Source organism: Bombina bombina, chromosome 5 (assembly GCF_027579735.1).
Source record: "Bombina bombina isolate aBomBom1 chromosome 5, aBomBom1.pri, whole genome shotgun sequence".
NCBI classification, from domain to species: Eukaryota; Metazoa; Chordata; class Amphibia; order Anura; family Bombinatoridae; genus Bombina; species Bombina bombina.
Genome location: NC_069503.1, coordinates 205,575,099 through 205,588,305, shown reverse-complemented (window position 1 = coordinate 205,588,305; position 13,207 = coordinate 205,575,099). Strand labels below are relative to the sequence as shown.

Sequence of the window (13,207 nt, the reverse complement as noted above, 5' to 3'; positions counted from 1 at the left end):
AAATGGCAAAGTGATATTCTTCAAAAGGGGAGGTCAGTATGGCAGTGTTAAGCTTAGGTATTTGTGCACCTCTTTTCCTAAGCAGGAATGATTGTGGTGTCTTGCTGAGATCAGTGATATGATTGCTTCTGTGTTTACCCTTGGAGCAGTCACTCACAATTAGTTGTCCTACTCATTATTTTTGAGTTAAAAATGTTATAGTAAGAGTATGGCCCAATGCCCTGCTGCACTCAAGCAGAACATGGCTGGCAATTGATTCTCCTGCTTAGCTGTGTTCTGCTTGGGACACTTTGAACAGAAAAATCAGTTTGATCAAAAAAACACCATAAATCTGCAGTTTGAAATGCTGCTTGTTTTATTTTTCTTCTTAACCTTTTAAACTTTAAGAGCTCTTTGTGGTACTAACGATTAGTTATTAAGGGTCTAATTCATTTCTTTCTGTTGCAAAGTGGTTTAATGAATGAATAGGCGGTAGAAGCACAGTTTATCTACTGAAATTTCTATGTGGTACACACCCATGAAAGTAAAATATAATAATAAAATGCAGGAATATAATTATCTTATCCATGGTTGATTCTCTGTGCTTACAAATGATAGGTCATAATGTTCAGATGTTACCAATTTATTGATTTTTGCTTATAACTTAATACATACTTAATTATAGTTAGAAATCTACATTTATTAATGAGTTAAGTTCCCCTTTTAGCATGAAATATGCTGAAAAAGCAATAAAATTATCTTCCGTTTCTTTTAAACGTTTGCTATGTCTTTCATACAAGTGGTGAGAGTCCACTATCCATTACTCCTGGAAATTACTCTTCCCTGCCACTAGGAGGAGGCAAAGATTCCCAAACCCCAAGAGCTTTAGAAAACCCCTTCAACATTACCAGTACCTCAGTCTTTCTTTCATGTCAGTAGAAAGAGTCCATGAGCTAGTGACGTATGGGATATATATTCCTACCAGGAGAGGGCAAAGTTTCCCAAACCTCAAAATGCCTATAAATACACCACCTACCTCACTCATACCTTAATTTTTACAAACTTTGCCTCCTTGTGGAGGTGGTGAAGCAAGATGTGCTTGATTTTCTTTTGTTATAGGCGCTTCTAAGTATATTGAAGCCCAGTTCCTCTCAAAGTACAGTGTTTGTCTGAGGGATGTGATGATGCCATGTTTTCACTTATGGGAAATCTATTCTAAGGCTCTCTGTAAATAGATTGCAGATTCATCTCTGCCTCCCTTTTCAGATAGACATTATACTGTGAAGGCTCAGGCATTTCGGAAATGTGTTTAAGACCTAGAGCTTTCAGGGGTGATTGTTCCAGTTCCTCTGCAGGAATGGGTTTGGGTTTTTATTCAAATCTATTCATTGTCCCAAAGAAAGAAGATTTGTTCAGACCACTTCTGGATCTGAATTTTTTAAATTGTTTTTTAAGAGTCCCAACTTTTAAGATGGTGACTATGACTAATATGCTTTTGTTCAGCAAGGTCATTTCATGTCCACAATCGACTTACAGGATGCTTAACTTCACATTCCGATTCATCCAGACCACTATTGTTTTCTGAGATTCTCTTTTTCTAGACAACCATTGCCAATTTGTCGCTCTTCCATTTGGCCTAGCGACAGCTGTGAGAATCTTTTCAAAGGTTATTGGTGCCCTTCTATCTGTAATCAGAGAGCAGGGTATTGCAGTGTTTCCTTATTTGGACAATATCTTGGTACTAGATCAATCTTTTCATTTAGCTGAATCTCACACGAAACAACTAGTTGTGGTTTCTTCAAAAACATGGTAGGAGGATCAATTTACAAAAGATTTTCACGATTCCTCAGACAAGGGTTACCTTTTTAGGTTTCCAGATAGAATTTATCAGGTAAGCATAAATTTTGTTTTTCTTTATCCGCATAGTTTCGTGAACTCCTCGGCTTGGGTACTGGTTCTAAAGAGTAAGGTCTCGTGGACTCTCTCAACCATTAGAACGAAAACCATTTATTTAATCTTACCTGATAAATTTCATAAAGCCACCCATTATTTTTGATTGGTGGTGGCAGTTTTAGTTTGCATCTCTTTCCCAACTATCCTTGTTACTTTTTTCTTCCCATCTTCGGCTATACGCACTACTGGGAGGGAAAGGGAAGTAGGGGGGATACTTAAGCTCTTCAGTGGGGGTGTCTCTGTCTCCTTTGGGTACCAGGTGATGTAATTCCCAAGAGTCTTGTGGACTCTCACTACAAAGAAAAAATGTATCAAGTGATACGCCTGACTCACTGAAGCTGCAGCTGCACTAAGTTATGAGGTCTGCTGAGAAACTGTTTTATTTGTAAAATAAGAACAGTAAAAGATACATAGAACTGCCTAAACCTCTTCAGCTTGGTCTCCCACCTCCTCCAATAATACTCAGTTAATCACTCTGCATGTTTTTTCCCCCCATTTTTAGGAGAGTTAGCTGCAAAATTGGTAATGCATGTCAATTGCATACTGAAAGTGATGTTCCATTTTGATGAATTAGTGCCCGCTTTTTAATAATCCTATTAAAAACAAGGGCACTTTAATTCATCAAAATTGACATTTCACTGTTTTCTTCAAAAACTTACCTTTTAATCCTCACAGCCGCTCCAGAACTTTCTCCGCCAGTCGCAAGCCATCTTCGCGGGTCCAAAATTACGAATCCGGCTTCCTCCAATCACAGCGTTGCATCAAGCCAAGATTCCCCTGGGGGGAAGCTGTGATTGGAAGAAGCCTGATTCGTCATTTCCGACGTCTGCAGAAGCTTCCAACGGCCAGGGAATCATTGGAGCGGCATTCAGGATTAAAAGGTAAGTTTTTGAAGAAAACAGTGAAATGTCAATTTTGATGAATTAAAGTGCCCTTGTTTTTAATAGGTTTATTAAAAAATGGGCGCTAATGCATCAAAATGGGCCTTCACTTTAATGCTTTGTTTAAATAGCCTATATTAATTTTGGTGTATAATGTCCCTTTAAACTTTGGTAGTCTCTCACCTGATAGCTAGGTAGGCTACGATAACAAGAAATTAATCCATAGAAACAGAAATTTCTATATCTTAGCCTGTATCCTAGCTGAGAATAACTAGTAATGACAAAGGAGGGAAATGTATCTCTTAATGTTCAGGTACTTTCTGCCCATGGCCTCTTGGGAAGGGGAGCTCTAATCTGTCATGTGCTACCTAAGATATAGAAATTTCTGTTTTTATGGATTTATTTTCTGTTTTTGTCTAGCTCCTAAAAATTTTGAAGAGCTTCTTCTCCACAACTTGGATGTTGTAAGAGCTTTCAAATGTTATGTGGAAACCACAAGAGATATAGATTTTGTTTTTGTTCAATTTTTTCTGGCCTTGCAGAACTCAAAAAGCTACGGTTGTAACTTTAACATCTTGGCTTATTTAAGTCTTTAGTTCCCAAGGCTTTTTTGGTTACCAGTAAACTCCCCCTGAGCACATTACAGCTTATTCCATTTTAGATTTGAATGATAAGTGTTCATGAGTAACAAAATGTTCAGGTTCTTTTTGTTTTTGTTTTTAAAATATATCATACAAATCTAAACACAAGTTGTTCACTAGCTATGTTGTTGACAGGTTGCCCTCCTGCTGCTTTCTCTTATTTCTAAAAGAGGACAGTTTCCTTTTCTTTTATGTTTTGGAGCTAAACAGGTTTGTAAAATTAAATAATAGTAATGTATTGCCAACATATCTGAAAGTTTCCTACCTCCAATTATCCATCCAGCTTGTTGCTCTTTCATTTGGTCTGGCCACTTTTCCACAAGTCTTTGCTGGAATAGGAGCAAGGATCTTTGTAAATATCAGATTGTAGTTACTCTTACTGACCCTTTATCTTATCAGTATCCTGAAGGTATAGTTGGCAAAGTAGAAACTGTTTCATGTTTTTGTTTTTTTCTGGTTCTTACCAATTATATTAATATACTGTTCATTTTAATTTAATTTCATCCTTTAGGAGCAAATGATTTACCACAGCCAGAAGGTCAAGAAGACCTCCGTGAAGTGCTTAAAAAAACACTGGAATTTTGTTTGTCTCGGTAAGTATCTTTCTCAGCTAATTAATGGCTTTAACATATACTTGTGTGTGTGTATGCATATATATGTATAATAAAATATGATGTTTATTTCTCTTGTTAAGTGTATCCAGTCCACGGATCATCCATTACTTATGGGATATTCTCCTTCCCGACAGGAAGTTGCAAGAGGATCACCCACAGCAGAGCTGCTATATAGCTCCTCCCCTAACTGCCATATCCAGTCATTCTCTTGCAACCCTCAACAAGGATGGAGGTCGTAAGAGGAGAGTGGTGTTTTATACTTAGTTTATTTCTTCAATCAAAAGTTTATTTTTAAATGGCATCGGAGTGTGCTGTTTATCTCAGGCAGTATTTAGAAGAAGAATCTGCCTGCATTTTCTATGATCTTAGCAGAAGTAACTAAGATCCATGGCTGTTCTCACATATTCTGAGGAGTGAGGTAACTTCAGAGAGGGAATGGCGTGCAGGTTTTCCTGCAATAAGATATGTGCAGTTAATATTTTTCTAGGGATGGAATTTGCTAGAAAATGCTGCTTATACCGGATTAATGTAAGTAAAGCCTTAAATCAGTGATAGCTACTGGTATCAGGCTTATTAATAGAGATGCATACTCTTATAAAAATGTAATATAAAACGTTTGCTGGCATGTTAATCGTTTTTATATATGTTTGGTGACAAAACTTATTGGGGCCTAGTTTTTTTTCCACATGGCTGGTTTGATTTCTGCCTAGAGACAGTTTCCTGAAGCTTTCCACTGTTGCAATATGAGTGGGAAGGGCCTATTTTAGTGATTTTCTGTGCAGCTAAAAATACTGACAAGAGACATTCAGCTTCCCTCTGCATGATACAGGACATCTCTGAAGGGCTCAAAAGGCTTCAAAGTCGTGTTTGAGGAGGGTAACAATCACAATAGACTGTGGCAGTTGTTGTGACTGTGTTTTAAAAACGTTTTTGTCATTTATTATTCTGTTTTTGTTATTAAGGGGTTAATAATCCATTTGCAAGTGGGTGCAATGCTCTGCTGACTTGTTACATACACTGTAAAAATTTTGTTAGTGTAACTGCCTTTTTTCACTGTTATTTCAAATTTTGTCAAAATTAGTTTTTCTTAAAGGCACAGTAATGTTTTTTATATTGCTTGTTAACTTGCTTTAAAGTGTTTTCCAAGCTTGCTAGTCTCATTGCTAGTCTGTACAAACATGTCTGAAACAGAGGATACTTGTTCATTATGTTTAAAAGCCATGGTGGAGCCCCATAGGAGAATGTGTACTAAATGTATTGATTTCACCTTAAAGGGACAGTATACACTCATTTTCATATAACTGCATGTAATAGACACTACTATAAAGAATAAGATGCACAGATACTGATATAAAAATCCTGTATAAAACTGTTTTAAAACTTACTTAGAAGTTGTCAGCTTGGCTCTGTTGAAAAGGTTGTTGGAAAGCCCACTGCAAGTGGCAAATAAGACACTCCCCCTCCCCCTTCTTTTGCATATGAAAAGACCCTTTACACAAACAGGAGCAAGCTGGAGAAGGTAGCTGACAGTATTCACATAAAACTTTGGGGCTTGGTTAGGAGTCTGAAAATCAGAGCAATGTTATTTAAAAATAAGCAAAACTATACATTTATTTTAAAAGACAACTTTATGGGCTATATATATAGATCATCTACAAAACATTTATGCAAAGAAAAAATGAGTATATAATGTCCCTTTAAACAGTACAGGGAGTGCAGAATTATTAGGCAAATTAGTATTTTGACCACATCATCCTCTTTATGCATGTTGTCTTACTCCAAGCTGTATAGGCTCGAAAGCCTACTACCAATTAAGCATATTAGGTGATGTGCATCTCTGTAATGAGAAGGGGTGTGGTCTAATGACATCAACACCCTAAATCAAGTGTGCATAATTATTAGGCAACTTCCTTTCCTTTGGCAAAATGGGTCAAAATAAGGACTTGACAGGCTCAGAAAAGTCAAAAATAGTGAGATATCTTGCAGAGGGATGCAGCACTCTTAAAATTGCAAAGCTTCTGAAGCGTGATCATCGAACAATCAAGCGTTTCATTCAAAATAGTCAACAGGGTCGCAAGAAGCGTGTGGAAAAACCAAGGCGCAAAATAACTGCCCATGAACTGAGAAAAGTCAAGCGTGCAGCTGCCAAGATGCCACTTGCCACCAGTTTGGCCATATTTCAGAGCTGCAACATCACTGGAGTGCCCAAAAGCACAAGGTGTGCAATACTCAGAGACATGGCCAAGGTAAGAAAGGCTGAAAGACGACCACCACTGAACAAGACACACAAGCTGAAACGTCAAGACTGGGCCAAGAAATATCTCAAGACTGATTTTTCTAAGGTTTTATGGACTGATGAAATGAGTGAGTCTTGATGGGCCAGATGGATGGGCCCGTGGCTGGATTGGTAAAGGGCAGAGAGCTCCAGTCCGACTCAGACGCCAGCAAGGTGGAGGTGGAGTACTGGTTTGGGCTGGTATCATCAAAGATGAGCTTGTGGGGCCTTTTCGGGTTGAGGATGGAGTCAAGCTCAACTCCCAGTCCTACTGCCAGTTTCTGGAAGACACCTTCTTCAAGCAGTGGTACAGGAAGAAGTCTGCATCCTTCAAGAAAAACATGATTTTCATGCAGGACAATGCTCCATCACACTCGTCCAAGTACTCCACAGCGTGGCTGGCAAGAAAGGGTATAAAAGAAGAAAATCTAATGACATGGCCTCCTTGTTCACCTGATCTGAACCCCATTGAGAACCTGTGGTCCATCATCAAATGTGAGATTTACAAGGAGGGAAAACAGTACACCTCTCTGAACAGTGTCTGGGAGGCTGTGGTTGCTGCTGCACGCAATGTTGATGGTGAACAGATCAAAACACTGACAGAATCCATGGATGGCAGGCTTTTGAGTGTCCTTGCAAAGAAAGGTGGCTATATTGGTCACTGATTTGTTTTTGTTTTGTTTTTGAATGTCAGAAATGTATATTTGTGAATGTTGAGATGTTATATTGGTTTCACTGGTAAAAATAAATAATTGAAATGGGTATATATTTGTTTTTTGTTAAGTTGCCTAATAATTATGCACAGTAATATTCGCCTGCACACACAGATATCCCCCTAAAATAGCTATAACTAAAAACAAACTAAAAACTACTTCCAAAACTATTCAGCTTTGATATTAATGAGTTTTTTGGGTTCATTGAGAACATGGTGGTTGTTCAATAATAAAATTAATCCTCAAAAATACAACTTGCCTAATAATTCTGCACTCCCTGTAAAGATCAGTCTTTATCTATAAAAGAATTGTCACCAGAGGGGTCTGTCGAGGGGGAAGTTATGCCGACTAACTCTCCCCACGTGTCGGACCCTTCGCCTCTCGCTCAAGGGACGCACGCTAATATTGCGACCAAAGTACATCAGGGACGCCCATAGCGATTGCTTTGCAGGACATGGCTGCAATCATGAATAATACCCTGTCAGAGGTATTATCCAGATTGCCAGAATTGAGAGGCAAGCGCGATAGCTCTGGGGTTAGACGAGATACAGAGCGCGTAGATGCTGTAAGAGCCATGTCTGATACTGCGTCACAATATGCAGAACCTGAGGACGGAGAGCTTCAGTCTGTGGGTGACGTCTCTGATTCGGGGAGACCTGATTCAGAGATTTCTAATTTTAAATTTAAGCTTGAGAACCTCCGTGTATTGCTTGGGGAGGTATTAGCTGCTCTGAATGATTGTGACACAATTGCAGTGCCAGAGAAATTGTGTAGGCTGGATAAATACTATGCTGTGCCGGTGAGTACTGATGTTTTTCCAATACCTTAAAGGCTTACAGAAATTATTAGTAAGGAGTGGGATAGGCCCGGTGTGCCCTTTTCCCCACCTCCTATATTTAGAAAAATGTTTCCAATAGATGCCACTACACGGGACTTAAGGCATACTGTCCCTAAGGTGGAGGGAGCAGTTTCTTCTTTAGCAAAGCGTACCACTATCCCGGTTGAGGACAGTTGTGCTTTTTCAGATCCAATGGATAAAAAAATTAGAGGGTTACCTTAAGAAAATGTTTATTCAACAAGGTTTTATTTCTTCTGTTATGTGTGATCAGTCCACGGGTCATCATTACTTCTGGGATATAACTCCTCCCCAACAGGAAATGCAAGAGGATTCACCCAGCAGAGCTGCATATAGCTCCTCCCCTCCACGTCAGTCCCAGTCATTCTCTTGCACCCAACGACTAGATAGGATGTGTGAGAGGACTATGGTGATTATACTTAGTTTTTATGACTTCAATCAAAAGTTTGTTATTTTAAAATAGCACCGGAGCGTGTTATTACTTCTCTGGCAGAGTTTGAGGAAGAATCTGTCAGAGTTTTTTACTATGATTTTAACCGGAGTAGTTAAGATCATATTGCTGTTCTCGGCCATCTGAGGGAGGTAAAGGCTTCAGATCAGGGGACAGCGGGCAGATGAATCTGCATTGAGGTATGTAGCAGTTTTTATTTTCTGAATGGAATTGATGAGAAAATCCTGCCATACCGTTAAAATGACATGTATGTATACACTTCAGTATTCTGGGGATGGTATTTCACCGGAACTACTCTGTTAAAGGTCACTAATCCTTTTTAATAACTATTTATCATGTTAAACGTTTTTGCTGGAATGTAGAATCGTTTACATTGCTGAGGTACTGTGTGAATAAATATTTGGGCATTATTTTCCACTTGGCAGTTTTTTTGCTTTAATTGTGACAGTTTCGTTTCTCTTCACTGCTGTGTGGGAGAGGGAGGGGCCGTTTTTGGCGCTCTTTGCTACGCATCAAAAAATACCAGTCAGTTACTTTTATATTTCCTGCATGATCCGGTTCATCTCTGATAGATCTCAGGGGTCTTCAAACTTCTTTGAAGGGAGGTAAATTCTCTCAGCAGAGCTGTGAGAATTCTTATAGTGACTGTGAATAAAAACGTTGCTTTGTATTTTTTATGTCAAATTTAATTATTGTTATTTTACTAATGGGAACAAACCTTTGCTAAAAGTTTTGTTGTTTTAAAGTTTGATGCTATAACTGTTTTTCAGTTCATTATTTCAACTGTCATTTAATCGTTAGTACCTCTTTGAGGCACAGTACGTTTTTTGCTAAAAAAGATTATAACCAAGTTGTAAGTTTTTTGCTACTGTGTTAAACATGTCTGACTCAGAGGAAGATATCTGTGTCATTTGTTCCAATGCCAAGGTGGAGCCCAATAGAAATTTATGTACTAACTGTATTGATGCTACTTTAAATAAAAGTCAATCTGTACAATGTGAACAAATTTCACCAAACAGCGAGGGGAGAGTTATGCCGACTAACTCGCCTCACGCGGCAGTACCTGCATCTCCCGCCCGGGAGGTGCGTGATATTTTGGCGCCTAGTACATCTGGGCGGCCATTACAGATAACATTACAAGATATGGCTACTGTTATGACTGAAGTTTTGTCTAAATTACCAGAACTAAGAGGCAAGCGTGATCACTCTGGGGTGAGAACAGAGTGCGCTGACAATGCTAGGGCCATGTCTGATACTGCGTCACAGCTCGCAGAGCATGAGGACGGAGAGCTTCATTCTGTGGGTGACGGTTCTGATCCAAACAGATTGGACTCAGATATTTCAAATTTTAAATTTAAATTGGAGAACCTCCGTGTATTACTAGGGGAGGTCTTAGCAGCTCTCAACGATTGTAACACCGTTGCAATACCAGAGAAACTGTGTAGGTTGGATAAATACTTTGCGGTACCGGCGAGTACTGACGTTTTTCCTATACCTAAGAGACTAACTGAAATTGTTACTAAGGAGTGGGATAGACCCGGTGTGCCGTTCTCACCCCCTCCAATATTTAGAAAGATGTTTCCAATAGACGCCACCACCCGGGACTTATGGCAAACGGTCCCCAAGGTGGAGGGAGCAGTTTCTACTTTAGCTAAGCGTACCACTATCCCGGTGGAGGATAGCTGTGCTTTCTCAGATCCAATGGATAAAAAATTAGAGGGTTACCTTAAGAAAATGTTTGTTCAACAAGGTTTTATATTACAACCCCTTGCATGTATCGCGCCGATTACGGCTGCGGCAGCATTTTGGATTGAGTCGCTTGAAGAGAACCTTAGTTCATCTACGCTAGACGACATTACGGACAGGCTTAGAGTCCTTAAACTAGCTAATTCCTTCATTTCGGAGGCCGTAGTACATTTAACCAAACTTACGGCTAAGAACTCAGGATTCGCCATACAGGCACGTAGGGCGCTGTGGCTAAAATCCTGGTCAGCTGATGTTACTTCTAAGTCCAAATTACTTAATATACCTTTCAAGGGGCAGTCTTTATTTGGGCCCGGTTTGAAAGAGATTATCGCTGACATTACAGGAGGTAAGGGCCACGCCCTACCTCAAGACAAAGCCAAAGCTAAGGCTAGACAGTCTAATTTTCGTCCCTTTCGGAACTTCAAAACAGGAGCAGCATCAACCTCCACTGCACCAAAACAGGAAGGAGCTGTTGCTCGTTACAGGCAAGGCTGGAAGCCTAACCAGTCCTGGAACAAGAGCAAGCAGGCCAGGAAACCTGCTGCTGCCCCAAAGACAGCATGAACCGAGAGCCCCCGATCCGGGACCGGATCTAGTGGGGGGCAGACTCTCTCTCTTCGCCCAGGCCTGGGCAAGAGATGTTCAGGATCCCTGGGCACTAGAGATCATATCTCAGGGATACCTTCTAGACTTCAAATTATCTCCCCCAAGAGGGAGATTTCATCTGTCAAGGTTGTCAACAAACCAGATAAAGAAAGAAGCGTTTCTACGCTGCGTACAAGATCTGTTAATAATGGGAGTGATCCATCCGGTTCCGCGGTCGGAACAAGGACAAGGGTTCTACTCAAACCTGTTTGTGGTTCCCAAAAAAGAGGGAACTTTCAGGCCAATCTTAGATTTAAAGATTCTAAACAAATTCCTAAGAGTTCCATCGTTCAAAATGGAAACTATTCGGACAATCTTACCCATGATCCAAGAGGGTCAGTACATGACCACAGTGGATTTAAAGGATGCTTACCTTCACATACCGATCCACAAAGATCATCACCGGTATCTAAGGTTTGCCTTCTTAGACAGGCACTACCAGTTTGTAGCTCTTCCATTCGGATTGGCTACGGCTCCAAGAATCTTCACAAAGGTTCTGGGTGCCCTTCTGGCGGTACTAAGACCGCGAGGGATTTCGGTAGCTCCATACCTAGACGACATTCTAATACAAGCTTCAAGCTTTCAAACTGCCAAGTCTCATACAGAGTTAGTTCTGGCATTTCTAAGGTCGCATGGATGGAAAGTGAACGAAAAGAAGAGTTCTCTTTTTCCTCTCACAAGAGTTCCATTCTTGGGGACTCTTATAGATTCTGTAGAAATGAAGATTTACCTGACAGAGGACAGGTTAACAAAGCTTCAAAATGCATGCCGTGTCCTTCATTCCATTCAACACCCGTCAGTAGCTCAATGCATGGAGGTGATCGGCTTAATGGTAGCGGCAATGGACATAGTACCTTTTGCACGCCTACACCTCAGACCTCTGCAATTATGCATGCTAAGTCAGTGGAATGGGGATTACTCAGATTTGTCCCCTACTCTGAATCTGAATCAAGAGACCAGAAATTCTCTTCTATGGTGGCTTCATCGGCCACACCTGTCCAGGGGGATGCCATTCAGCAGGCCAGACTGGACAATTGTAACAACAGACGCCAGCCTACTAGGTTGGGGCGCTGTCTGGAATTCTCTGAAGGCTCAGGGACTATGGAATCAGGAGGAGAGTCTCCTTCCAATAAACATTCTGGAATTGAGAGCAGTTCTCAATGCCCTTCTAGCTTGGCCCCAATTAACAACTCGGGGGTTCATCAGGTTTCAGTCGGACAACATCACGACTGTAGCTTACATCAACCATCAGGGAGGGACAAGAAGCTCCCTAGCAATGGTGGAAGTATCAAAGATAATTCGCTGGGCAGAGTCTCACTCTTGCCACCTGTCAGCAATCCACATCCCGGGAGTGGAGAACTGGGAGGCGGATTTCTTGAGTCGCCAGACTTTTCATCCGGGGGAGTGGGAACTTCATCCGGAGGTCTTTGCCCAAATACTTCGACGTTGGGGCAAACCAGAGATAGATCTCATGGCGTCTCGCCAGAACGCCAAACTTCCTCGCTACGGGTCCAGATCCAGGGATCCGGGAGCGGTTCTGATAGATGCTTTGACAGCACCTTGGAACTTCGGGATGGCTTATGTGTTTCCACCCTTTCCGCTGCTTCCTCGATTGATTGCCAAAATCAAACAGGAGAGAGCATCAGTGATTCTAATAGCGCCTGCATGGCCACGCAGGACTTGGTATGCAGATCTAGTGGACATGTCATCCTGTCCGCCTTGGTCTCTACCTCTAAGACAGGACCTTCTGATACAGGGTCCATTCAAACATCAAAATCTAACTTCTCTGAAGCTGACTGCTTGGAAATTGAACGTTTGATTTTATCAAAACGTGGTTTTTCTGAGTCGGTTATTGATACCCTGATACAGGCTAGGAAGCCTGTTACCAGAAAGATTTACCATAAAATATGGCGTAAATACCTATACTGGTGCGAATCCAAACATTACTCCTGGAGTAAGGTTAGGATCTCTAGGATATTGTCTTTTCTACAAGAAGGGTTAGAAAAGGGTTTATCAGCTAGTTCATTAAAGGGACAGATTTCAGCTCTGTCCATCTTGTTACACAGGCGTCTGTCAGAAAATCCAGACGTCCAGGCTTTTTGTCAGGCTTTAGCTAGGATCAAGCCTGTGTTTAAAGCTGTTGCTCCGCCATGGAGTTTAAACTTAGTTCTTAACGTTTTACAGGGTGTTCCATTTGAACCCCTTCATTCCATTGATATAAAATTGTTATCTTGGAAAGTTCTGTTTTTAATGGCTATTTCCTCGGCTCGAAGAGTCTCTGAGTTATCAGCCTTACATTGTGATTCCCCTTATCTGATTTTTCACTCAGACAAGGTAGTTCTGCGTACTAAACCTGGGTTCTTACCTAAGGTGGTCACTAACAGGAATATCAATCAAGAGATTGTTGTTCCATCCTTGTGTCCAAATCCTTCTTCAAAGAAGGAACGTCTTCT

At 40.8% G+C, this 13,207-nt stretch overlaps 1 protein-coding gene across 1 annotated transcript in view; it reads left to right on the top strand.

Annotated features, from left to right (window-relative positions):
- The window catches only part of LARP4B (La ribonucleoprotein 4B), a 921,178-nt gene that overhangs the window by 308,756 nt on the left and 599,215 nt on the right, over positions 1 to 13,207 (top strand). Inside the window, exon 7 of the mRNA XM_053715674.1 lies at positions 3,966 to 4,047. Within this exon, the coding sequence (XP_053571649.1) occupies positions 3,966 to 4,047 (82 nt within the window). The remainder of the gene's footprint in view (positions 1 to 3,965; positions 4,048 to 13,207) is intronic.